The sequence below is a fragment of the Cibotium barometz genome, chromosome 50, assembly GCF_041138505.1.
Source record: "Cibotium barometz isolate CiBa-2024 chromosome 50, ASM4113850v1, whole genome shotgun sequence".
Lineage (NCBI taxonomy): Eukaryota > Viridiplantae > Streptophyta > Polypodiopsida > Cyatheales > Cibotiaceae > Cibotium > Cibotium barometz.
This window is the reverse complement of record NC_141095.1, coordinates 40,097,530-40,125,247: the sequence shown is the minus strand read 5'-3', so window position 1 is coordinate 40,125,247 and position 27,718 is coordinate 40,097,530. Positions and strand designations below refer to the sequence as shown.

The 27,718-nt window shown below is 46.7% G+C and overlaps 1 protein-coding gene across 4 annotated transcripts; it reads right to left on the bottom strand.

Moving 5' to 3' along the window:
• Positions 1 to 1,067: 1,067 nt before the first annotated feature.
• On the bottom strand, positions 1,068 to 26,993 carry LOC147610108 (DNA-directed RNA polymerase V subunit 7-like). 4 transcript variants are annotated; one of them, XM_086786746.1, is made up of 3 exons: positions 26,881 to 26,986; positions 26,542 to 26,736; positions 1,068 to 1,949 (listed from the first exon to the last, which is right to left on the bottom strand). In XM_086786746.1, exon 3 carries the CDS (start codon positions 1,914 to 1,916, stop codon positions 1,377 to 1,379), a length of 540 nt encoding a protein of 179 aa, XP_086642872.1. In that variant the 5' UTR covers positions 1,917 to 1,949; positions 26,542 to 26,736; positions 26,881 to 26,986; the 3' UTR covers positions 1,068 to 1,376. The 4 variants fall into 4 exon arrangements, with proteins under 4 accessions (XP_086642872.1, XP_086642873.1, XP_086642871.1 ...); XM_086786747.1 differs by having other exon boundaries at positions 26,542 to 26,676; positions 26,881 to 26,976; XM_086786745.1 differs by lacking the exon at positions 26,542 to 26,736 and having other exon boundaries at positions 26,881 to 26,993.
• Positions 26,994 to 27,718: the final 725 nt, after the last annotated feature.

Genomic DNA, 27,718 nt, shown 5'->3' with positions numbered 1-27,718 from the left:
GGGGGGGACCTTAACACATTTATGAATGTTGACGCAAGCAAAGAAGCGATAGGCAGGAGAAAGAGCTTATCTACATAGGATAAGGAAGGGATTATCTGCATAGGATAAGGGAGAAGATGGTGAGGGGCAAAGAAAGAAGGGGAAAGTGATGAATGGCAGATGCAAGAGGGAAATGCACAGAGAAGAGGCAGGAGGAGAAGATGTTGGCCAAGTAACAGGCTGAATGGCTGGCAAGAAGGAAATGCGCAAAAAAGAGGGGAAAGGCAGGCAGAAGGGAAATGCCACATACAGATCAAGGTACACTTAGAAATTTCAGGGAAAGATAATGTGCACAGTGCAAAATTTAATCAATAGGACGAATAGCATGATTTCATCATATGCTTCACACACAACGTTCATAGTACACAAAGATGCTGTCTGGTAAGACAAGCAGAAACACACACTGGATGGAATGCTCTAAGTCTCAATGTTCCCTTGTAAACAAGCTAAGAAGGTTCTACTCCAGTCCATACCATAAATGTAATAAACTAGAAGAAAAGTGCATCTTGGTTCTGAAGGCACAGCTCCTAATCCAATCAGGTTTATGTGGTCCAATTAGGTTTGGTAACATGGCAAAGTTTGTATTAGGCACAGTGCCATGTTACCAAACACAATTGGACCACATAAACCTGATTCGAACCATTTTTCATCCACTCTCTCTAGTCTCCATTTGTCTCACTTTAAATTCGTTGTTTTTTTACAGTACTTCTCAAACTGAAGAAATCTATATCAATTCTTTGCCTAGCCACAAACAAATGCTTCACTAGGTGGGTGAATGTGCACATAATTTATCTTTGGGCATGAAAAAAGAACCCAACTTCACAAAAGGATTAGTAGCCATAGAGTACATCATTGTGTACCACGCTAAGGCAAAAAGATGAAATGAGACGTTTTTTTTACAGTAATAAAAAGTTTTCACCACTTACAACTGCAGATGAAGAAAAGCAAAGCACAAGACTGCAGATGATATGTAGCTCTACAGTAGGTAATAATAAACTAAACACTTTCTAAGTCATGCTCTCAACACTAGGACAACAGAGCAACCTTGTTAAAAGCTGTTAACAGTTCATCAATCTGAAACCCAAAAGCTCGGACTTCTAAATATTCCAAAAAATTTGATCTGGCTACATGCATCAAAACACCCAAAAAAGTAACTACAACATATCAAATCCAGACAGGGACCCCATAATTTTCCAAGGTTCATGAAAGACTTCAACACTTCACTCCTGCTGTTCCATCATCTCATGAAGCACGATTATCAAAGTGATCTACAGAAAAGAACGAAGGAAATATAATGTTTTATCCAGACGATATGATTAACCATATACTCTGTCCCATCACATCTCATCAGCCTGGTCTTGGATGCATCCCAAAAAGTTTCCATTGATGGTTCCCAATGCCCTGAAGATCCGAAGCTCCTCTATCCACTTGAGTCCTAGTATCTTGAAGCGGAGCGTAGTACCAACTTTGATCTGAGAGCCATTACCATGTCTGAACTTAGAAAACTCCACACTTTCACTTGTCTGGTACTCAAAACCCTCCATCATTTCTACATGTAAGAAGACGTCCACCAAAGGTCCACATGATAAGAAGCAGCCGCGCCTAACCACCTGTTTAACCTCACCATGTAGAATCTCCCCTTTGTAGGGCTTGAAGACGATGCATTTAAACTCCAGTGGGAACACAACTGCACCTGTGTGGCAGCGGACTTTACCTTCCCCAATACTCTCAAGCGTTGTAGCCGTCACATAATACCCATGATCCTCACTGCATTTTAAAGCATTCATGTCCTCCAGTAACTGAGTTAGGATAGCCCCTTTAAGATAAAGTTGACCACTACAGAGCTTATGAGGCTGCAGCACCACCAGACGCTTCATACAAATTTTCAAAAAACATGATGGCAGGTGCACCTGCAACAAGGACATTTCTCTCTCTCTCTCTCTCTCTCTCTCTCTCTCTCTCTCTCTCTCTGAAAACAAGGTAACAAAGTAGGATGCTTATCCTGATGGAGGGCCTTTTCTTCAATTACCCCCTTTGGCCTGTAGATTTGAGACGACTCCAAACATGGCACAAGTCTCTCTCCATTCTTGTAGAAAAAAGGATGCTTTTACCAATGGAGGGCGGTGGCCTCCTGTAAACTTGAGACAACTCTAAACATAGCATGCGTAAGACGAGTCTATTTTAAAGAAGTGTATTGCTGTCGACAACCTCATTGTACACAGCCTCTGAATTTTAAAAATTATGAAGCTGAAAGTGTATTTTTAGGAAGTGTATTGCTGTTGACAACCTCATTGTACAGCCTATGAATTTTAAAAGTTATGTGCTTGTGACACACCTACAAGTAGCCAGACGTCAGATAGCAGCTGACAAGCAGAGTCGGACAACGTAAAGTGACACATGGCAGTGATGACAAGGCAATGGTGATGTGGCATTGATGACATGGCAATCGGGTGCAACTGGTCGACAGCTACTACTGGCCAACTAGGAGCATTGGTACATATATATACGTGGGTCACCAAATCATCATATTTATATGCTTTCCTCAGCGTTGGTACTTCACAGAGGGGTTCTCCATAGGCAAAGTGCTAGCCGGGAGTGAACCATAGGTCACAAGGTTGTGATTTGATGTCTTTATTCTAAGCGTTGTACTTCACAGAGCATTTCTCCATATAGGCCAAGTGCTAGCTGGGAGTGAACAATAGGTCACAGGGCTGTGATTTGATGTCTTCATTCCCGTCCATCTAGTTAGCTCAGCTCGTTGCTCGGTGGGGACAACCAAGACTTGTGGGCTTGCCCACGGCTGTCAAGGTTGGTAGGTGAGTCAAGCCTGCACCCCCGTCATGTTGTTTGGTTTGTTTGCAGGTTTCGAGTCATGTACCAAGAGCGTTCTACGAGGAGATCTTATGGGGATTTGACAGTGGTATCAGAGCAAGCCTCGTGAACGAGCAAGTCAGTAGGTAGAGAAAAAGAGGTCGAAGAAAGGTATGAGTTCGAGAAGCTTGCTGTTTTTTCTGTGCATACTGCTGTTTTTTCAATTTCAGCATGTTGCTTTTTCATCGTAGGAACCCGTGAAGAAGGTTTTGGTCTAGTTTGGGTTGTTTGCTTTGCAAAGAAGAAGGCTAGATGTGTTTCTTGCAACTATATGAACAGTTTAAAGAGAGAGAAAAGAAGAAAAAGCCTGTCGGCTGTTAGTAAGAGAGAGAAATGAAATGAAATGTTATATTAACGTCTTCAAAAGGCCAAAGTGACCTATGAGACCAAAGTTACAACCATATGACATCTGATACACTATCTGGAAAAGAAAAGAAAGGACTGAAAGTAAGTATCTAGCCCTACAATACATCAGTAGGGAGCATCCGAAAGCAGCAACTAGGCAGAGTGGGAAGCTAATGCTACTAGTCAAAATGGGGTACATGAGTACATGGATACATGAATACATGAATATGGGGGCAGTGAGTACAACAGTATATGGCTGGAGTGGTAATCATCCTAGGAGCTCTAGCATGGGTCTCTGCGGGATGGCCTGGATATCTGCCATAGTGAGATGCCTGGTCGGACGAGCCCGATGCCTCGCAATGATGCTCTGAATCCTCCGGTGTAGGCATCGTCTCTGATGTAAGGATCCACGAACCCTCGGGCGTCTAGATCTACCCAACAAGATAGCTCTCTCAACTAGAGTCCCACGGAGTGCCCACTATTGGGCTGTCGGCTGTGTGTCCTCCCGGGTAGTCCCTCTAAAGAAGTCAGTAACCTGTCTCTGTGTGGACTCCCTGCCAGTCGGGCGTCTGCTCCTCATAATGGACTCTCTGAGCCTGCGGATCTCCAAGAGATAAAAACCCAAGCATCGCTGATCACAATAGTCCATGACTCTAGCCAGTGGTCCAAATCCCTCTCTAAAAAGGCAATGGTAGTGCCATCGAGTCTCATAATATGCTGTGCAGCGACAGATGTAGTGCTCCTCCGTCTCTAGCTCTATCCAACAAATCTGACATATCCTGTCCCCTGGAGGTATGCCTCTAAATCTGCCTGTCTCTATCTCTAACTGATGTGAAGAGGTGCGGATCTGCCCAATGGCGCACCTCAATCCATGAGACAGATGGGTATCCATGTAGCTCGGTCTAAGTATAAAGCTATCCTCAGTGGTGCGGAGAAGATGGTCTCTATAGAAAGCCATCTTCGTCCCTAACTCCTGTGAGGGCTCTAGCCATGTCCTCCTAGTGTCCAACTGAATGAGGTCCTGTCTGATGACTCTACTAATCTCAGAATGTGTCAAGGTGAGAGAGGGTGCCTCTAGAGAGTACTGGAAGGGTGTAAGTCTGTCTAAGCTGAACCCGTGGAGCTCAAACCAGGATGCTATCTGCGCATACCAACATGAAGTGTCTCCCTCCATGGCTAGCTGATGAGAGGACTCTAAAGCAAGTCGTGCATACCGGTGCCGGGGAAGCTCCCAGGTGCTATGAATGAAGGACACTGATCTGGCAAGAGCCTCTACTACGATCGGTGGTGCTCACATCTCGGCTCGGATAATCTCATGGGGTACCGCGGCCTTAGCCCGAATCATCCTGGAGATCATGGACACAAGTGGTCTCTCCATCGATCTCCATCCATCGTATGTGCGTCCTGATCGACTGTGACGATCTAGGCTAGGCCCCCAGATCTGTACTCCATATAGCATAGCCGATGTGACCAGCGTGTCAAAAAGCCACAGCTTAGTGCGTGGCTCCTGAAACTGTACCTGTGAGCACATCCTCCTAGACCTCCTAATGCTGCATATCCTCTAGTCAATCTGGCCTCTGCTGCCCCCCTTCATGGAAAATGTGGGCCCAGTGAACACCACTCCAAGATATGTGTATGAGTCAACATACTCCACTGTCTCCTGCCCATATGTGAAAATAGGCGCTGATCTCCAGACCCACTGAGCTGTAGTGTTAAACACCATAACCTTGGTCTTACCAAGGTTAACTGAGAGCCCACTGTCTTGTGCATAAGCATGTAAAGTATCCAAGTGCCTCTGCATACCCTCTGGTGAGTTTGCTATAAGCACAATATCATCAGCATATAAGAGCAGAGGTATTCAAGTGCCAGCCAACTGGGCTCCTCTGTCCCCTCGTGTCCCGAGATCTCATCAATGTGTAGTCCAAATAGAGTTGGAGAGAGCGGGCAGCCCTATTTCACCCCTATAGTGGAGTGTACTAGCTGGGAGAGACCCTCTGAAGTCCACACCTGCCCAACTACTGTCTCATAAAGTGCCATAATACCCCAAATGAGCTCACATGGAACCCCCAAGTCTTGCAGCCTGCACATCAGTCTAGCTCTGTGTTGTAAAAATGGGGGAGAGACAAAGATAAAACTGAAACTGAAATGAGAGCAAGACTAGAAAGAAACACAAAGCATAGACATACCTTGAGATGAGTGTAGACAAGACACAAGATTGATTCTTTCATTGATGTGACACCTACAATTTATAGGTGAGAAGTACAAGATTGAGTAGACTCACTTATGGGATAAATGTAGAGGTGCCACATGGCACTAGACTCAAGACACAAAGACTCAACTGAAACTAGACTAGAGAAATAGTACACCTAGTGTGCACTTATTTCCAACACCCTCCTTAAGTGGACACTAGGAGGAAGACAAAAGACAAGACTATGACATGACAAAAGATGAGACCAAGACAGAGAGACTAGACAAGGATTGAGAGACAAGCTAATGACAAGTCATGGTGAGTGGTTCAAGGAAATGAAGAGTCTTGAAAGGCCAGGTTTTGTTGAAACAGGGACAAGAGTGGATCATAGACAGAGAGAGAGAGAGAGAATCAGCCAGTAGAGTGGTCCCACAAAGAGAGAGACTTTCAGATAGACATGAGAGAGACTGACAAATAGAAGATAAATGGGGACATAGACAAAATGCCAAAGAGAATGTGGGTAGCTAATCCACAAAAGAGAGGCATATAGACTGATAGACAGAGTGTCAGAGACATATGACTGTAAGATCACACAAGATAGACACATAGACAGAGAGACTGACTGATTGTAGATAGACAGAGAGATGGACCTTGATAGATAATCCCTCCTCAAGGTCAATCCTCCTGCTAGAGTGGGTAATGCAGGGGTGCCTCTTGGATAGGGACAAAGATAAGTCCATGTAGACAAATAGACATGATATTACCCCATGATCTACATCATTGGTGATCAATGGTGGTAGATAGCATGAAAACATAGACAATTATGAGAGAGATGGGAAGGTCTTACCAGATTTGGCAGTGTCTAATCCCGTACAAGATAGAGAAGTAAATGAAATTCAGAACTCTCTTTTTTCTTTTTTTCTTTTTTTTCCTTTAAAAAAAAAAAAAGAAATAGAGAGTAGACTGAAAATAGAACACGACATACACTTGATTTCTGTTTTAAATTTGCTGCTGCAGGTCTGGCTGGTCCAATGGACAGCTAACCCACATGTGAAGATGAAGAGGAAATGGGAAATAACAAAGGGGAAAATGCCTTTTGCACAGATGTTGCAAATCAGGTCCAAAATCAGCATTGGAGTTTACCTTCACAAAAGGAGGTGTCGAACTGATGTCGAGAAGACCAGAGATCCAAAAATGACGAGTTGTTGCATGAGTTGAATGTCCAGGAGGTCCACGACTTGAGAAGACATGTTGATGAAGAAGAGAGTGCGGGGGTCGCTGCTGCATGTGCAGTACTAGAGGACAGGCCGGTAAGCTCAAGTAGAGAGGCGGCAGCACCATGATGAACCCCCGCAGCAGCAAGAAGGAGAAGACGGGCAGTTGTTGGCATGGCGGGCAGAAAAAAACACAGCGATGGCTGCAGCAGACTGTGGATAGGCTGAGGGCAGCGGTGTAGAGAGACGAAGAGGTGCTCTTTAGGGCGCAAATGCATTGCAAGTCGGCGGGCGTGTTGAGTACCGTCTTGAAGGGAGAGCAGCATTTGGTCTTATCGGGGGTGGTATCGGTGTTGGAAAGATAGCTCTGGCATCCTGAGAGACTGGTGAGGAGAGAGGACGAGCAATCGGCACTACTGTCTGCAGAGTGAGCAGGTGCAAAGAAGAGGGGGAGCAGGGTCATGGCGAAAAATACACAAAGGGCCATCTTGAGACTTCTAGAGCAACGGGTGCAATGAAAACAGCGGGCGCAGGTAACCACCAGTTAAAGCTCTCAAGTTCTCAACGGGCGGGCTACGCAATCAACGCAGCGGGATCTGCACGCTGCTTGAGGGCTACGCAGAAGGGCTGCTCTGATACCATGTTGTAAAAATGGGGGAGAGACAAAGATAAAACTGAAACTGAAATGAGAGCAAGACTAGAAAGAAACACAAAGCATAGACATACCTTGAGATGAGTGTAGACAAGACACAAGATTGATTCTTTCATTGATGTGACACCTACAATTTATAGGTGAGAAGTATAAGATTGAGTAGACTCGCTTATGGGATAAATGTAGAGGTGCCACATGGCACTAGACTCAAGACACAAAGACTCAACTGAAACTAGACTAGAGAAATCGTACACCTAGTGTGCACTTATTTCCAACACTCTGGGCACTGTGTCAAAGGCATTGCGGAAATCCACAAAGCCACAGTAGATCCTCCTCCCATGTGCTCTGCCCTCCTCAATGATAGCCCTGAGGGTAAAGATATGATCCAAAGTAGAGAATCTCCTCTTGAAAACGGCCTGTCCCTGAGCTCGGACCCCTTGTCTCTCTGCCCATCTGCTCAACTCATGCTCAAGAGTAGAGGCATATAGCTTGGCCAGCAAGTGACCAATCATAATGGTGTAGTAGTTAGTCGGCAGGCTCGGATCTCCAGACTTGAGTACCGGCACAATCGTGGAAGTACTCCAAGTCCCAGGAAACCCCTCACACATGGCTCTATTAAACATGAGAGCTAGCAAGTCTGCAATCATATCTCTAGCATGTATGAAATGCTCGGCTACAATGCCCTCATGATCCTGTGCCCTCCCTGTATGCAATCTGTTGATGGTCCTCCTCACCATCTCTGTTGTGAAGAAGGTAGAAGTGGGTGGACAAGGCTCTGGAGGGTTCGGTAGTGGTGGCTGCTCTGGTACTGTGTAGAGGAAGGCTGCATACTCGCCCCATGTATCTGGAGAGGTGCGAGCTATATGTAGTGGTATGCTACTTTCCCCCAGCCCACTCCAGGTTTGCACCATCAAGAGAGTCACCCTATATACCACTATATGATGATATCATGAGGTTTGCCAGCATGGGAGACATATTACTATTGGGAGACTTTAATGCATGTACAGGCACAAAGCAGACAGAGCTGTATGATACTCAAGAGGCTATGTACCGGGAGATCACGGCAAAGGATGTAGGGTGGCAGAGATCAGTACAGGATGACAGGGAGATTACAGATTATGGCAAGCATTTTCTCACACTCGGGAGTGCACATGGGTTGGTCATATACAATGGCTTATCGAGATGGCAAGGATCAGATGCTCTCATACACTGGAACTCTAAAGGGGGAGCGAGCACAATGGACTACTTGATGGGATCATAGCAGCCGATCATGCATACCTGAGTTTCACACTAGTAGGTAGATCCCCGAGAGATGGGCCAGCCACTCATCTACGTAGGTACCCGAGATATCAATTTACACGTGAGACAGTTGGGGTTTACCGAGATGGCTTGTTCGCTTTAGACCCGCATAGCCCTCTGGACGAGATCACGAGAGGATTGGCAGGTGTACTACATGCATCCGCCTCATATGTGTTTCCCTACACTATGATCCCTTTCAGCCACCCCGCAACACTGCCCCACAGAACAGTTGGTATGATGATGAGTGTCGTGAGACACGAGCACAGCTACAGCGTGAGATTGCCATTGGGTCTCACACGCATAGACAGGCCAGGATGATCTTTCGGCCCCTTGTGTGGAGGAAGAAACGAGCCTATCTGGCTAAGCTAGAGGAGGAGATCTACCAACTCTTCCTGGGGAAGGACAGCAAGAGGGCATGGAAGATGTTTCAGGAGAGACAGCCTGGTACTCCGATTACTGCACCTGAGGCATGGCATACTTATGCTGGAGAGCTATATGATACACCAGGACAGCCCCCCACCCCCCCTCCACTGGGAACTAGACCGGCTAGCAGCACCTTTTTAACTATGCGGATGGTGCTAGATGCGATAGACAGGTTACATAATGGAAAGGCACAGGATCATGATGGGCTAGTTGGAGAGCACTTCTCATATGCACGAGACACTTTGGCTCCGCTCATCGTACATGTGTTTAATCGTGCCATTTGTGAGGGTTTCCTGACAAGCTGGACAGAGCATATCATTGTACCACTCTTTAAGAGTGGGGACCCCATGGTACCAGGCAACTACAGGACGATCATGATTGGTCATTACTTGACCAAACTATATGGCTCTATATTGGAGTCAGAGCTGTGCCGATGGGCAGAGAGGCATGGTCATCGAGCACATGGAGAGGTTGGCTTCAGGAGAGGATTTACTACCTCCTTGGATCACATAGTGACACTTCGGCACTTACTGAAGAGGGCAGGGCACAGAAGAGAAGGATATACTGCTGCTTTGTGGACTTCCGCAAAGCCTTCGATACCGTACCACGTGCCAGGCTTATGCACAGATTGCATGACATTGAGGTACCCAAGGATATGCAGTGGGGGATATATGCTTTGTATGAGTCTGTGGTGACAGGCAGAGTCCGAGCTCCAGGCGGAATATCTGATAGGGTGACCAACACGATAGGGATGAAGCAAGGATGCCCGCTATCGCCCACCCTCTTTGGACTGTACATTGATGCGGTCTCTGATTATACAACGGCTATGGGAGCTCAATCAGCAGAGGTACTCTCGATTGACATTGACCTCATCCATATAGTTGGCAGAGGATGGAGATACTCATTGCTGGTACGCTCAGATGAGATCATGGTTTGACCTACATGGTTTGCGGATAGAGGCACTACCACCCTTTCAGTACAGTCTGGATTGTCCATTTTTGGATCTCACCCGCTCAGAGCAAAACCGCGTGATCAGGATGGATATCATCAGAGTGGACATAGAGAGGACATGGACTAGCCCCCTTGAGCCCTTAGGCACGAAAATGGCTCATTACAAGAGCCATTTTCTACACCTCTCACTAGATGATTTTATCACCCGCCCGGCGTACATGGATGTACACCTATCACATGGGATATGTTGTGCCATTGGACAGATCGGGACCTCATCACACCAACTACGGATTGAGACAGGGCGATATGTGCATGAGATCTTGGATGACCGCATTTGTCAGCTATGCTACCAAGAGGTAGAGACAGAGGAACACTATATTTGCCGATGTACAGTCTATTATGAGATCCGAGGGAGATATCACTGCCTCTTCCGAGAGGGTTTTGGGCCGTTATGCAGGGTCATGGAGTTTGAGGATCAGAAGAGATGCCTGGGATTGTTTCTACTTGAGCTTAGGAGACACAGAGAGACCCTCTTGGCAGACAAGAGGCCGAGCCATGATGTACCTAGACAGAGGACCCTGACAAATTTCTTCGGCACCAGCACCAGCAACCCAGCCCACACACCTCCTGATACCTCCTCCATTGGGCCATCAGGGCACCGACCATGCTCCCAGGGAGTCACCACTGATAGAGCAGTTATCTTATGTCGTGCTTGTCGGCCACACCCACCAGGATCCCGACCACGGCATCCTCACCATCGTCAAATCAGAGCCATTATTGCTCGGCATAGGAGGCGCCTACCTCGCTTCTACGATCTCTCCATTCTAGACAGCCCCATGGCGGAGATACTTGATCTAAGGAGAGTGCAACACTTCAACTGATCAGCATACATGGATCTACCTGATATACATTTTTCAGTATTTTCTAGTATTTTCTACTCAGTATCATCTCGGAGTCTTACAGTTCTGTTCTTATAACTGTAGGACAATCAGTTTATTGTACTTTTTAGTCTCATTTAGTTGTTCTCTTTGATGAGACACCAACTTCAGATGTACTCTCAGTTTTGGTCTCATAGGCCATTATGGCCTCTTAGAGACGTTAATATATCATTTCATTTCATTTCATTTCTCTCTTTCTCTACCGGCTGAGATATCCCCATGAGAGAGATACTGAGATGAGCAAATTACACCAGTCTTGTGCTAGTTGTAGATATTATACACTTTTGTTGTACCTCAGTAGGAGTGTTTTCCTTTCATAGCTGTTTAGGACTGTTTTAGGACTTTTTTAGTCCTTTTTGTCTTACTTTTGATGAGACACCATCAGCTCTGTACTATGTTTTGGTCTCATAGGCCACTTTGGCCTTTCAGAGACGTAAATATATCTTTCTTTCTTTCTTTCTTTCTCTCTTTGCCATCTCTCCCTCTCTCCTCTATTTTGCTTCCGCTTTGTGCAACTCTAACACCCAACTCTAACGTGATCGCCTCCATGGTCGGTGTCTATCGATGAACGAGTGTCATGGGCTCCTCCCGATAATTGTATCACATGCGGAAGCTCTAGGAGTCTTCTTTCAGCCCTAAACACCATCCTAGAACATGCTTGATGCAAAACACATACATAAGATAGAGAAGAGAGAGAGAGAGCTTAGTATTCACTATATTTATATTGTACAAAAAGGTATACAAATCTTGCAAGCCATAGGCTACCATCAAAAGGTGACATCTCCCTCTGTTAAAGAGGATGACAAGATTCCTATTTTTGTTCTTGGATGACTATCATCATCCCATTGTCCATTTTTGGAGTCCCAAACCTATCATATTTCCCTTCGTGGCAACCTTTTCACTAAAAACCCTACCCGGTCTCCAAATCCACTGAAGATCCATGCACCTATTCCAGAATCCATCCTGTCTCCTATCACTTCATGCCCTGTCCCTGAACAGTTTCTCTGATCTTCTTTTCCTAAGTATTGAGTCTAGCACTCACTCCACCCCTTGGAGGATCATCCTCCCTTGGAACCGTTGCCTGATAGCATTCTGGGTGTGCCCCAAGTGGCACCCGACTCATAGGATTGCCATTCCCCTTGGGTCTTGTGGAACACCACCAACCAACCTCTTGGGAACTTCTTCCATGTCTTGTGTTCCTTTCCTTGGACTGTGCACCTTCATCTGGGATTGAATCAGTGTTTAGCCTTGTTGAGCCTGATGCTGAAACAATGTTGCCTGGTCCCCACACCACCAAAAGATGAAGACACGGGCGATGGTTTCATCCATGTGCGATGTAATAAGGGTGGGTGCGACATGGGCAATAACAATATCTCGGAATCAGCCTGAAGCTCTGATACAAATGTCACATGTGGAAGCTTTGGGAGTCTTCTTTCAGCCCTAAACACCATCCTAGAACATGCTTGATGCAAAACGCATATAGAAGATAGAGAGAAGAGAGAGATAGCTGAGTGTTTAGTATATTCATACAGTACAAAAAGGTGTACAAATCTTGCAAGCCAAAGGCTACCATCAAAAGGTGGTGTTTTCACCTAATCTAATCTCAAGTCTATGACTCATTCCATGGAGGACTGACTGAGAAAAACAATAGGCAAACAATGCCTTATATAGGCTTTGGGAATCCCAATGGACTGGCCGACCTTCTGTCGGCCAGGTCCTTGACAAGCCCTTGTCTATTTGCTGCACCCAACAGGTCATAAACCCCTTCATGCGCTGGCCGACAGCCTCATAAATCCTCCACCAGGCTTCCCTGCCCACACAAGCAGTACATGCTCCTGAATATGGTCCAAAACCATATCTTTATCTGTTGCCCTTCAAGGATCAGCCCTGGGTTCAGCTTGTGCATTGTGCATGCACATGACAAACTGGTGCATTGCGCATAATTGTTTGACATGTGAAATGCATGTGTGAACCTATTTTAAGGCATGGATGTTGATTGGTTTTATTGCCTGAAGTTGTTCATGGGTCTAAGGATGCCTATGACACCCATGGATGGAATGCATGAACTTGTTTGTTTGGGCCTACGACATTGTATTTTATGTGTTTTGTAGATGGTTAGTATGTTTCCTAGGTCCAGACTCATTTTATGAGGTTTTATGAGCCAATGTGAATGTTACAAGTACATACTGTCAGAATATGCAGCGGAAATGATAACCAAACTTGGGTAGACAAGAGCAAGTAGACTGCAGAAAATAAACAGCACAAGAAACACAGAGAGATAGGTGTGTAAACTCTTCTCTATACACAAGATCCCGAGAAAACTGAATGAGGAAGTGGTGGGGGCAAGGGGCCTATTTATATGCCCCTGGGAGAGCAGTCGGCCAGCACTGTAGATGTCCACGACTGTGTAAATGCAGTCGGCCAGAACAAAAGATGTCCAGGACTGTGTGAATGCAGTCGGCCAGCCACAGGACTGCTGTTGGGACAGTCGGCCAGCCCTGGAGTGCTCCTGCCAACCTCTGGCATCCCTCCCCACCACTAGAAAAAATGGAAAAAAATAGGGAAAAATACGGGGAGTGAGGAAAAATGATAAAACACCTTATACAGGGCGGGCACACCCACAACAGAGGCCGTGTATAAATATAGACAGGAGATGACTTCTAACACCCCCTCTCAGCTCCTGGCTGTGAAACCAACCCAAGGGAGCTGGAGTGCCGCCTGAGCGTAGCCTGAGGTAGAGACTTCGTGAAAAGGTCCGCCGCATTGTCCTCCGTCGAACAATAAAGTAGCAAGATGTCACCAGCCAAGATCTTCTCACGTACAAAGTGATACTGTATCTCTATATGCTTGGTCCGGGCATGGAAAACCGGGTTCCGAGCAATAGCTATACAACTCTGGTTATCGCACTGGATGACTGTGGGCTCTCTCTATGGAAACCCAATCTCGCCTAGCAGCCTCCGCAGCCATACAACCTCACAAGCAGCCCGATACTTTGCCTCTGTCGAAGAAAGGGCAATAGTTGGCTGCCTCTTGCTGCTCCAAGAAACTGCTCCTGAGCCGAGGGTAAAACTGTATCCTGAAGTAGATCTCCTCGTGTCTGGATCTCCTCCCCAATCTGAGTCACTCCAACCTTGGAGCCTGACTCCATTCCCTCCTGTGTAAAAGAGTCCCAGATCCTTCGTACTCTGCAGATACCGCAAGATCCGCAATCCTGCGTCCCAATGAGACTTCAATGGCCTCTTCATAAAAGAGCTCAACACCCCCACGGAGAAGCTCAAGTCCAATCTGGTGTTCAGCAACCAGATCAATGAACCAACCAACTTCCGGTACTGTGAGGCATCAACTGGCTCACAAGGATCAGTAACGGTTAACTTTGTGTTCGGGTCCATCGGCGAGGTAATAGGCTTGCAGTTCTCCATCCCAAAGGCCTCAAGCAACTCATGAACATACCGCTGCTGAGAGACGAAAAACCCCCTCTGGGTCTGCCAGATCTCCAATCCCAAGAAGAAGTGGAGTAAGCCTAAATCGGTCATCTCAAACTCCTTTGACAAGGCAGCCTTCGTCACTCCAATGTGCTCCACATGACCATCGGTGAGAATGAGATCATCCACATAAAGGATGATAAGCATGACCATGCCGCGTTCCCGAAAGAGATACAGGTTCGGATTTGCAACCGATCTATGAAATCCAGTCCGAATAAAGAAGGAATCAATCTTCTGATTCCACGCCCTGGGAGCCTGCTTAAGACCATACAAGGCCTTACGTAACCTGTAAACCATCCCTTCAGATCCTGGAACAATAAAGCCTGGAGGCTGCTCAACGTACACCTCCTCCTGCAGGTCACCATTAAGGAACGCAGATTTTACATCCATTTGATACACGGGCCACCTCTGAGAAGAAGCAAGGGCAAGAACGGTTCGAATCGTGGCCATCCGCGCTGTCGGTGCAAAGGTATCCTCGTAGTCGATGCCTGGCCGCTGAGCATAACCTTTAGCCACAAGCCTGGCTTTGTGTTTGTCCACCGACCCATCAGATGCATATTTGGTCTTAAAGACCCATTTGACACCAATGACAGACCGCTTCGACGGCCTCGGTACCAACTCCCAAGTGTGGTTCTTCTCGATGGCATCAAGTTCCACCTGCATGGCTTTCCTCCAAGTATCCTGTGCAAGGGCTTCCTTTACGGAAGTGGGCTCTTTATCCCGCATGATACGAGACATCAAAACATAGTTCACCTGAAGAAGCTCCGCTGTGTTGCTTTTATCTCGGACTCTATGTGATCTTCGAGGGCCGTCCTCTGTGGTCCACTCGAAGGGTAGATCCGTGATACCTGACTCCCGAAGGGTGTCTAACAACCACCTAGGTACTCGAACAGATCATGGAGCCTCCTGTGTTGGTCGTGGGGGCTCTACTCCAGCTGCGGGCTCAACCTCCTGTGATGACTGAGGTGGATCAACTGGAATGATAGTCTGGGAATCATCATTAGACTCCTCTGGATCTCCAAGAAGTGGCGGCTCCTCGACAGTGGATGCTGGAACATGCTCGTCAAAGACCACATCCCGGCTGACAACAATCTCGTTCCTGTCTGGATCATACAACCTGTATCCCTTGGAAAGAGAGTTATACCCCACAAATACAAGCTTGCGGGACTTGGAGTCAAGCTTCCCCCTCTGCTTCTGTAATATGTACATACGCGTCACTCCCAAAGACACGGAAGTGCGAGACATCAGGTTTCCTGCCAAAGTATGCCTCAAATGGAGTCATATGGGGTACTCAAGTCGTCGGAGATCGGTTGAGGGTATGGACAGCCGTTGCCACAGCCTCTCCCCAAAGTGGACGAGGAAGATCATGATGCTCCAGCATGGTCCTCGCCATCTCCACCACAGTCCTGTTCTTGTGCTCAACAACTCCATTCTCCGAAGGCGATCCAGTATTGGCCAGTTCCCTTTTGATGCCATGATCTGCACAAAATCTCAAAAATACAGTCGAGGAGAATTCACCTCCTTTATCAACCCTGAGAGTCTTAACCTGAAATCCAGACTCTTTCTCCACCATCACGTGCCAATCCTTGAACCAAGCAAAAGCTTGGTCCTTCTGGGAAAGAAAGTAGACCCACGTGAATCTGGTACAATCATCAACAAGCAGCATAAAATAGAGAGATCCTCCCAAAGATGGTATCTGCTGAGGTCCACACAAGTCAGTGTGAATCAACTCCAATGGTTTCGAAGCCCACCTGGAAGCCTGCTTCGGAAAGGATTCCCTGTGCTGCTTACCACGTATGCAAGAACTACAACGCCCTTGCCAACTACCAACATCTGGCAGGCCAACCACCATCTAGTCCCGGAAAGCTCGCCTCAATGAATCCACATTTAAGTGGCCAAAACGAAAGTGCCACAAATCTTTGACCTGAGAACCTGTCAATGAGGAGAGTGCAGAGAGCTTGTACATGCCATTCTGCCAGTCTTGCCTATTTCATGCACTGACAGAAGATGAAAACCCAGAGCAAGGACATAAAGAACACAGGAAGCATGCTTGCCCCCCTTGCCGTCGGGAATAATCTCCATCCGGCCCTCACTATGTATCGGAATAGTGGAGTTGTCGCCAATAAAGATGCAACCTGACTGCCGTTTCAGATCCAGAAAGAAGTCACGGGACGGAGTCATGTGCCTGGAAGCACCAGTGTCGAGAATCCATTCTCCCGGGTATCCTTCGCAGTGAAGCCAACTGCCTCCTCACTCGAAGATGATGAAGCATCGGAGTCCACCATCTCTAAGTGCACAAATGCCGGAGTCTTTGCAGCTGAGGCTGAGGAATCAGCACTCTTCCCTGTCCGCTTAGGGCACTTCCTCCAGTAGTGGCCTTTCTCGCCACAATCATTACAAGATCTTTCGGCCTTCAGCTTCTCTCGTTCTGAATCAGGCTTCTTCTCAGAAGACTTCTCCGGTGAAGCCTTCCCTTTGCCCTTGTTGGTATTCCGGTCTTTCGACCGTTGGCCAGGTAAGGCCTCCGAACCTCCGTTGTGAGGAGGGTTCGTGAAACGTTCCTCCTGGTCCAAGACCATTGGCACAAGCTCCTCCCAGGTTATGGTGCTGAGCCTGCCACTCGTAATCAACGAGGAATAAAAAGCAGAATACTGAGCCGGCAAATGGGAAAGCAAAGTGATGGCCATATCTTCAGATGATATCTCTTTCCCAGCTTGTAGGACTTCCTGCTGAAGGGCCTGCAGCTTGTTGATGTGTTCCCGCATCGTCGAGGACTTTGCAAGATTCAAAACCCGCATCTGCACTTCCAAGGAGATCCGTTTCATGGGTGATACACTATTATACAAAGAAGCCAAGTGCTCCCAAATGCCTCTCGCCAGCGTCATGTGCTTTATATGATTAATCACTTGTGGTGTGCAATTGAGGAAAATAAACAACCGGACCTGGCGTTGACACGATCCCACGTGTGCCTGTGCCTCTCGGTCCTTCCTCGTCGACAGTAACTCCCCTTCCTCAGCTTCCGGCCATGGAACCCCGATGATGATAAAATTAGCAAGGTCATATGACTCCAGCACCGACTCCATCATGACCTTCCAGATGCCGTAATTGGACCCGTCCAACTGACGATCCACTGGGAACGTGGGGAGAGTCGGAATCTTCACGTGCTTCTCGGCCATCTCTATTAAATCTGCCATCGCGGAGAGTAACCTGAAAGGGTGAGTGGGTGGGGGGGGAAAAATCTGTAAACCTGCAAGTGGCTGTCCAGCACCTTAGCCCGCCTTCCTCTTGCACCTTCTCTTCCCGTACAGCCCAAAACAGTCCACCAATCAGCAACCTAACGCTCCCCCTCTTGCTCAGAAAAAACTCCCAAGATCTATCTCGAGCGAGGGCTCTGATACCATGTTTGAATATGCAGCGGAAATGATAACCAAACTTGGGTAGACAAGAGCAAGTAGACTGCAGAAAATAAACAGCACAAGAAACACAGAGAGATAGGTGTGTAAACTCTTCTCTATACACAAGATCCCGAGAAAACTGAATGAGGAAGTGGTGGGGGCAAGGGGCCTATTTATATGCCCCTGGGAGAGCAGTCGGCCAGCACTGTAGATGTCCACGACTGTGTAAATGCAGTCGGCCAGCACAAAAGATGTCCAGGACTGTGTGAATGCAGTCGGCCAGCCCCACAGGACTGCTGTTGGGACAGTCGGCCAGCCCTGGAGTGCTCCTGCCAACCTCTGGCATCCCTCCCCACCACTAGAAAAAATGGAAAAAAATAGGAAAAAATACAGGGAGTGAGGAAAAATGATAAAACACCTTATACAGGGCGGGCACACCCACAACAGAGGCCCTGGTGTATAAATATAGACAGGAGATGACTTCTAACACATACTACACTTACAACTTATTAAAACCAAGGACAAATGGAGGTGATATGAGCACCCAGCCATGCAGTCTGTGGTCCCCAACACTTGGCACCACCACCCTACATGAGTGGTGGAGTGTGCAAGGTGGTCGACCCCACCAAAAAGGAGTCAACCATACAATGTAGATGTCTCGTCTCCTTTCCACAACCTATTTGGCTGAGGACAACCCACTTTTTCTACCCATTTTGACTTCCGTTCCTGTCCATGCAGCTCTAGTATCTGCAAGTACAACCCGTATGGTACCAGCCCTTGTTGATTAAGGCTATACAAAGCTTTACCTGTTGCTGTTGTTTCCATATCTATTGCTGCTGCCTAAAATTCACCCGTACCTGCTGTACTGCCCATTGCAACTGTTGTTGCCTCTTGTCCAACAACCATCCACTCCATTCAGTGCCCAAAATATGTTGCCGCTTTTGTACCGTGCTTGTACTAGTTGTACTTGGCGACAAATCCAAATGTACCTGCTGGTGCTCCTGTTGATCCTTCTCGCCAACAAGATGTACCAGTAAACAAATGATTCACTTAAGCATTTTATGTTCACATATGTGGCCGATTGTAAACCGGCCTTGGTCTTCAGACAAAACCAAAGGACGGTGCAAAAACAAACTTGCACACAAAACACTTCAACACCTTTGAGGACCAAGAAAAGGATAACAAACAGGGGGAGCTAGAGTGCTCCTGCAAACAGTACACGAACACCAATTGGCCCCAAAATGCAGTGGCGCCCCTTGCGGTATTTCTTTAATTGATTATAAGAGAGCTTTGATTACAATAAGGCTGGAAACTCAGCCGTCACAATAGAACTCCTGAAGCCTGCAAAGACCCTGCATCATGGCTTCATATCCACTCGGCATCCACAAACAAGTCCAACCATTGTTCACATCAAAAATGATTAGGGCTGCCACAACCATCCGTAGCCTCTCACCCTATGACCAGTATCACACCCTGACACATCCAGTGCTTCTGCATCACGACGACGACTCCAAATTGTTTCCCAAAAGAGAACTCGCATCACAGCAGAGCATACCATACAGTCGACACACCTGTACCAACCCTCTCTGCCTTCCAAGGGTACTATCCATCTTAGTCATGGATTCCCGATATGTGTCCATTCCTGTATCCATTGCCTGCATGTGACCTATCTCCTAGAGAAACCATAAACATGTTTCCTCCAGAAACCTACGACCTGTTTCCACATGAAACCCTTAGGCATGTTTCCCCTTGAAACCTTTGTCCTATTTCCATACAGAACCATTCACAGCACTATTCAAAAACAGTGCCAACAACGGCATACATCCAGTTACCTGTTCCCTCATGAAACATCTGGAAACATAAATATGCCCATAATTGTAGGTCCCTGTGTTCCTTTCAAGGAGGAAGAAAGCAATCTGCTCTATGAGCATGCAACCATGCGAGCTTGCATCAATCCCATGCCAAGAAACACATCCAAGTGACCTGCACTTGCAGCCGGAAACCCAAGCACATAGCTGAATTTGCAGCCAGCCAAAAACAGCCCATAAACAGTCTCAAAAGTCCTGGCTATGCGCCTCCTTCCAAGAGAGAGAGAGAAAGAGAGAGACCTGCCTTCAGTCTCCACAACCTCCCCCAGACTTGCGAAGAGAGAGAGAGATCGGCTGTGCGCTTCCTGCAGCCCGACAGTCCTCCAAGGAGAAAAGCACGTATCTCTGCTGCATCTGCCTGACCAGCCCTCCCTACAGACCTGTCCGCTTCTCACACACACACACACACACACACACACACACACACACACACACACACACACAGCTGCAGCCCGGCAACTCCTTTGTTCAGCCCACCAGTAGTCATGAGGGGGAGAGGGTGCGCTTCCTGCAGCCCGACTGCTGCTGTGTTCAGCCCACCTCCATCAAGTCCTGCCCACGATTGCCCTCCATGGGGGGGGGAGAGAACGAAGAAGCACCCTAGTCCCCTTGCCCGACCAGCCTGCCAGCTTTTCCCACAAGTAAAAGCTCCTGTGCGTGTACTGCAACCGGCCCTTCCCAGAGAGGGAGAAGCACACGCTTAAGGCTCCAGCCCTGCCCGCCTTGCTTTTGACCAAGAGAGAAGCGTGTAGCTACAACATGCCAGCCTTCCCAAGAAAAAGCACACCCACGTGCAGATGCAGTCGGCGCCTCCAGAAAGAGCATGGGCCCCCCATAATAGCATATGGGCCACGATCCCTCCATAAAGGGTATTGTTTTATTTTTAAAGGTTTTAAACCCCTTTTCCACTTGGGTTAAATAAAAAGAACCTTGTTAAAACCTTGAGTCCTTTTTAACTTCCAAACCGATGCCATTCACACTGTCCACCATGTCCCCGTGCACACCAGCATACTGTCCAGGAAAAAACACAGGGTCGTGACATACCCCCCCCTTGAAAAATGGCAAGCGTCCTCGATTGCACTCAATGGCACAGTAAGGCATCTTATGAGCAAAGACGCCCCATATGACAAAAGCAATGGCCCTCCAGTGCATCTAGAAGATAAAACAATCATCCTGCACAATATGGCCACACCGTCACATGAAAGTGACAAACAACTCTTGCTTGTTCCTTCAAAACCTGCAACAAAAGTCTAAAACCAAGTGGAAACACTTAACCAGTGTTAGCCAAAAACAAAACCATGCATCATTCTATATATGACACCCATATGCATTCGCAAGCAATATGCTCCTCAAGATGCTCTACCTACTCTAAAATAATAGTCTAAGGGCTGCTCGCAAGCCTTACGTCCATGGACATCCCGCAAGAGTCACGACTGGTGGTACAACATGAGCATATGAAAGCATTCAATGCATTCAAACAATACATCCACTAAGTACTTTCCACATATGTCCCTCTTGATGCTTTACCCACTCTGTACATGGCCATCCCGTAGGAGCCACAACCAATGATGCATCCATGAACATAATAAAGTACTTGATGTTCTCGGGAAAAAAAAAAAAAAGTACTTGATGTATCATACCAATATACATGCCTCACACGACACAATCCAGAGTATTACCCATGTATTCTCAAGGGTACCACGATCCAATGGCACGAAAATACAATAATACCTCAGAAAGTGTATGCATACATGCACAAATAGAGTTCGATCCATATATCCATGAACGAAACCAACTCTAGGACTGCTCGCAAGACTTATGCCCTCCATAGAGTCTCGAAGTGTTAGCTCACGTTGCCGCAAACTTTGAGTTCAACCAAACTACGCCATTCCAAAGGAGACCAACTCCACAAATAGCATCATCTCAATATCCAATTGACCAATCCTGTGGTCAAGAACAACCAGAACCATATGACAAAGATCAATGTCCCAATCTCCCTCAGTCATACCTTAGTTCCAAAGGCAAAAACCATCTCTGTTACCCATAGATGTAGACAGAGTTATCCATAGTTGCAGTTATAGTTTATGGTACGGCCGACTCTGAACCATACCCAACTTTACTATCTCATGTGACTAGTACACAATATCATAGAAGTCCCATAAGCAGATGTACTGTCAGCTATCAGTACCTTCAGGTGAATACAAAGATATCACCAAGCGACTCCTAGATGACAAATGAGCCTGTCTATAACAAGGAAGCGGAGGTGGTACCCCCCTCTTGAGCATCAGGCAATGCTCCAGACTTATGCTCTGCTGAACCTGAATGAACCGTAGCAAGAGTCGGCTCCAACTCAAGGGCATCAAGATAAAGCTGCAATATATGAGGTGAATCTGCTAAGTCACCCTCCTCCATCCACTTCACATCCATCGGTGAATAAATCTTGAACTTCACAAGATAGCGACAAGAAACTTTAGTTTGTACCTTTCTTTCCTTATGTGCCAGTATCTGCTCGTCGGGAATAAGACCTCATCAAGTTCCTCCGCTTCCGATTGAGCCTCATCTGATACATCCTTGGGCACCCAAAACATGCTTGCACTCCACCCAAGTGGTAAGCACAAGTCCCCAATGAAGCATAGTAGATCACCATTGCTAAACATAGAGAGAAGCTGCCTTCCGAACCCATGAAGCCTCCGTGAAGATACCACTGACGACAAAGTGTCAAAAGCCATAGCCTTCAACCCAAGTTTTGCACCATAACACTTCAATTGCATCTTGTTCCTGGCCGACTACTTCTTGTCCTTGGTGTCTTTTCTCCTGAGCTTCATCTTTAGCTTTTTCTCTTCACCTCATACAGGCAAAGACACACAGTCCTGCACTGCCTCCTGCATTTCCTTTTCATTTTCCACATGTTGAAGCTTTTCATGTCACTTTCATGAGACAACCACAAGCTCGCCCCCTTACGAAAGTTGGAGATTGTCCCGGCCAAAGCAACCTTGTAAACCGACCTCAGTCTTCAGACAAAACCAAAGGACGGTGCAAAAACAAACTTGCACACAAAACACTTCAACATCTTTGAGGACCAAGAAAAGGAAAACAAACAGGGGGAGCTAGAGTGCTCCTGCAAACAATACACGGACACCGATTGGCCCCAAAACACAGTGGCGCCCCTTGCGGTATTTCTTTAATTGATTATAAGAGTGCTTTGATTACAATAAGGCTGGAAACTCAGCCATCACAATAGAACTCCTAAAGCCTGCAAAGACCCTGCATCATGGCTTCGTATCCACTCGGCATCCACAAACAAGTCCAGCCATTGTTCACATCAAAAGACTCTGCATACTTAAACTTTCTCCCATGATCAGGGTTGCCACAACCATCCATAGCCTCTCACCCTATGAACAGCATCACACCCTGACACATCCAGTGCTCCTGCATCACCACGACAACTCCAAACTGTTTCCCAAAAGAGAACTCGCATCACAGCAGAGCATACCATACAGTCGACACACATGTACCAACCCTCTTTGCCTTCCAAAGGTACTATCCATCTCGGTCATGGATTCCCGAACCCCTATCCAATCAGCAGCAAAGCTGTACCAAATATGTGTCCATTCCTGTATCCATTGCCTGCATGTGACCTATCTCCTAGAGAGACCATAAACATGTTTCCTCCAGAAACCTACGACCTGTTTCCACATGAAACCCTTAGGCATGTTTCCCCTTGAAACCTTTGTCCTATTTCCATACAGAACCATTCACAGCACCATTCAAAAACAGTGCCAACAGCGGCATACATCCAGTTACCTGTTCCCTCATTAAACATCTAGAAACATAAATATGCCCATAATTGTAGGTCCCTCTGTTCATTTCAAGGAGGAAGAAAGCAATCTGCTTTATGAGCATGCAGCCATGCGAGCTTGCATCAATCCCATGCCAAGAAACACATCCAAGTGACCTGCACTTGCAGCTGGAAACCCAAGCACATAGCTGAATTTGCAGCCAGCCAAAAACAGCCCATAAACAGTCTCAAAACAGTCCCAGCTATGCGCCTCCTTTAGCCCGCCTCCTTCCGAGAGAGAGAGAGAGAGAGAGGCCTGCCTTCAATCTCGACAACCTCCCCCAGACTTGCGAAGAGAGAGAGAGAGAGATCGGCTGTGCGCTTCCTGCAGCCTGACAGTCCTCCAAGGAGAAAAGCACGTATCTCTGCTGCATCTGCCCGACCAGCCCTCCCTGCAGACCTACCCGCTTCTCACGAGAGAGAGAGAGAGAGAGAGAGAGAGAGCTGCAGCCTGGCTACTCCTTTGTTCAGCCCACCAGTAGTCATGAGAGGGAGAGGGCTGTGCGCTTCCTGCAGCCCGACTGCTGCTGTGTTCAGCCCACCTCCATCAAGTCCTACCCACGATTGCCCTCCATGGGAGAGAGAGAGAGAGAACGAAGAAGCACCCCAGTCCCCCTGGCCCGACCCGCCTGCCAGCTTTTCCCACAAGCAAAAGCTCCTGTGCGTGTACTGCAGCCGGCCCTTCCCAGAGAGAGAGAAGCACACGCTTAAGGCTCCAGCCCTGCCCGCCTTGCTTTTGACCAAGAGAGAAGCGTGTAGCTACAACGTGCCAGCCTTCCCAAGAAAAAGCACACCCACGTGCAGATGCAGCCGGCGCCTCCAGAAAGAGCATGGGCCCCCCATAATAGCATATGGGCCACGATCCCTCCATAAAGGGTATTGTTTTATTTTTAAAGGTTTTAAACCCCTTTTCCACATGGGTTAAATAAAAAGAACCTTGTTAAAACCTTAAGTCCTTTTTAACTCCCAAACCGATGCCATTCACACTATCCACCATGTCCTCATGCACACCTGTATATTGTCCAGAGAAAAACACAGGGTCATGACACCGATCTATTGAGGTAAGAAGCCCGTAAGACCTTGCAGTCCAAGGGACTAAACAAAGTTGGTTATTCTGCCAAAAAAAACAAACAAACCAAGTTTTGGAATGGCCCAAAGAACTATAGTCACATTGTGAAGTGGCAAAAAATTGAAAATTTGAAGCGCTAGGAAATTGAAGACTCTCAACACCAACAAACTGCTTGAATATTTATTTCATTACAAATTGTATTCGGGGAAAACTGGTGATCAATCTTGTACTAATTCAATACCTCTTTTGAGAAAAGGGGGCGGCAGGGAGGGGGGGGGGGGGGGGGGGGGGGAATGGGGATGAAGGTCGTTCCGCTAGGGTGGTGTTCATGCCACATGATCTCCCTCAACTGTTATTTTTTGGAAGTGGACCTCTTGCTCTTATCTACTTCAGTGGCTTCTCTGAGAGCCAAGACAGGGGCAGCTTATGTAACATGGAGCATGAATGTTGGAGCACTTAATGATCAACAAGATTAAATCACACAATTAACCATACATGAAATAGCACAAAAACCCGCAGCCTCAGTTGGAGAAGATGGAGTGGCTGCCATGGAGTGCTGCACGAAAGGGCGACATGCAGGAAAAGAGCAAGGGGGGGAGGGAGGAGGTGCACAAACAGGAGTTGGGAGGGAGGGAGGTGCACAAGCCTAAACAAAGAGCAGTGGGGGCTCCTGATCTCCCTTAAGGTGATCCCAGCTTACAGGCAAACAGGCTGAGTACAGCAATGTCACGATGCCAAGGCAGGCACATGACTACTTCTAACCCCATGATTGTGTTCAGTTAAAAATAATGAGCAGTTTGCAGTGCACACTATCTCTGTGTCTCAAGGCCCACCCACTCCAAACCCACTTTTCCCCCTGCTGAGTATATGCTTTGTTGTAAGGAAAAAAGGCACTCAAGGATCACAACTGCTGGCTGTGTGACGATTATCTTCATCCCGAGCTCAATTAGCTAGATATTAGAGAACTGCAGCTGCTGCTGCTAGAGATTGATCTGCTGAAGCTCAAATGGGCCCTGGACACAATTTTAAAGCCCCCCTTTCAATATTTTCAAGGTTTCAAAACCCAGACCACATTGCAGTGGCACTCATTTGCTGTGCGATATTCACACTCCTCTGACAATGACAGAACTAGAGCCAACAGGATTATAAACTCCTGGTTTGGTAGCCCACAGTAACTACATTTTCTATACATCCATGATTGTATGTATGCATGGTATGAGTCATATATATATATATAGATATGGTATGCTTATATATGTAGGATTTCATGCATGTAGACATGTAAATACATGCATGCATACATATGCATATTCTTATGCATATGCAAAGTAGATATAATATGCTTGACATAAATATATACATATATAAGCATGTGTAATTTACATCTGTACAAACTTTGGCCATCTAATCAGCTGTGCATCCCCATCACCCATGGTGTGGTGACAATATTCGCACACCATGCTTCTCGAATAAAGATTTGTGCGATATCAAGAATGCCTCTGGCAGTCATGCGGGTCTCCCAGGATTGCTTCCAAACAACGGGGAAGACGGAGCCATTAGCTTTCCTTGGCTATCTATTTTCTCTGAAAAGGTGGATTTTGGAAATATTCGAGGAAGTTGGGCTTTGAATCCTTATCATAAAACCCTCATTCTTTATCACAAAACCCTCCTTCTTTACCTTTATTCTTTCACGAAACTAAGTTAAAGGTGTAAACTGCTGCATGATGTATTTGGATAACACATACGAAGGTGCATGCAACAGGGATGGAGAGACCTCTCTCTCTCTCTCTCTCTCTCTCTCTCTCTCTCTCTCTCTCTCTCTCACACACACACACACGCGCGCGCGCGCACAGACTTCCTGCAACAATTTGAAAAAAAAACATATCACACCTCACAGACAAAACAAGCAGCAGAGATTTCCAAACCTATCACAATGGGGAGGGTGGGTAGCAGAGATTTTCAAACCTACCACAAGGGGGAGGGTGTGCGTTGCCTCAATTTGTAGAACTGATGAGACCAGCTTACAGAGAGGTGGGAACCGGAGAAAGGGAGCGAGCGCTGTGGACTAGGCTTTAGACTATGTAGCCACGGGGGTTCCATCAACCTGCATGATTTTGGCAATTTTGAAGGGGGTTTGCCCGATTGTTTAGGTTACGATGGCATCCTTCAAAAAAATAAAGCGCACTTTAAGTGATCGTCTTCAAAAATTGAAGTCTCAAAAAAAAAATAGTAAAAAAGTGACCACCTTTATAATCAGGACATGCCAGAACAGCACTCGGCAAGATAGGAAGATGGAGAATAAAGATACCTGACGATAATTGCTTTCCATCCATGTCCTAGATGAGTGAGGAGCTTACATGGCAATCTAGAAAGACAATGAGACGGATGTTATATGTAATGTGAAAGAAGGGTGCACATGTAGTTCTCAAAGTGATAATCTAATATAATGGAAGTTGTCAAAACATGTATAAATACATTGCCTTAGGACAGTCATTTGGTAGGTGAATTCTAGTTAGCCACCCTACATTGAGTCCAACTAGACCTAATAAATGGAAGCTGTCAAACATGTCTATATTACATTGCCTTAGGACGGTCATTTGGTAGATTCTAGTTAGCCACCCTACATTGAGTCCAACTAGACCTAATAAATGGAAGTTGTCAAACATGTCTATATTACATTGCGTTAGGACGGTCATTTGGTAGGTGGATTCCCTACACATTGAGTCCAACCACATCACTAGACTAGGGTAATATTAGACTAAACAATCAACATATGGTGTTGGTGCATGGTCTTGGTGTAATTCCAAACCCATTCGAGGCTTTTTTTTTGCACCTGTTCAAGTCTCGCAACTCAAGGACCATGTGTCCCAAGAACATCTCTCTCTGTAGATCCTTAGTGTGCGGCCCAATATGGATATATTAGCCCACACTTACATGAAGCCTACTAAACCTATGTAAGCCATCTCTTAACCATTTGGCTATATATGATTCATTCTCAATGTGGAATCTAGGATCTTTCGGGGCACCCATGCTACTCATACACAAAAGGACTTCTCTTCATAAAGATTTCTCCCACTTAATCATGACCTTGGATGCAAATCCTTGGTTAAATTTTAGGGAAATGTGTTCTAGAGTAGGATTTTGAG

Coding starts and splice junctions, on each gene's coding strand:
- LOC147610108 (XM_086786745.1), bottom strand. CDS start 26,901: ATGGAAAGCAATTATCGTCAG. Junction 1,950..26,880: donor TGGAAAGCAATTATCGTCAG/GTATCTTTATTC, acceptor TCCTTGTTGCAG/GTGCACCTGCCATCATGTTT.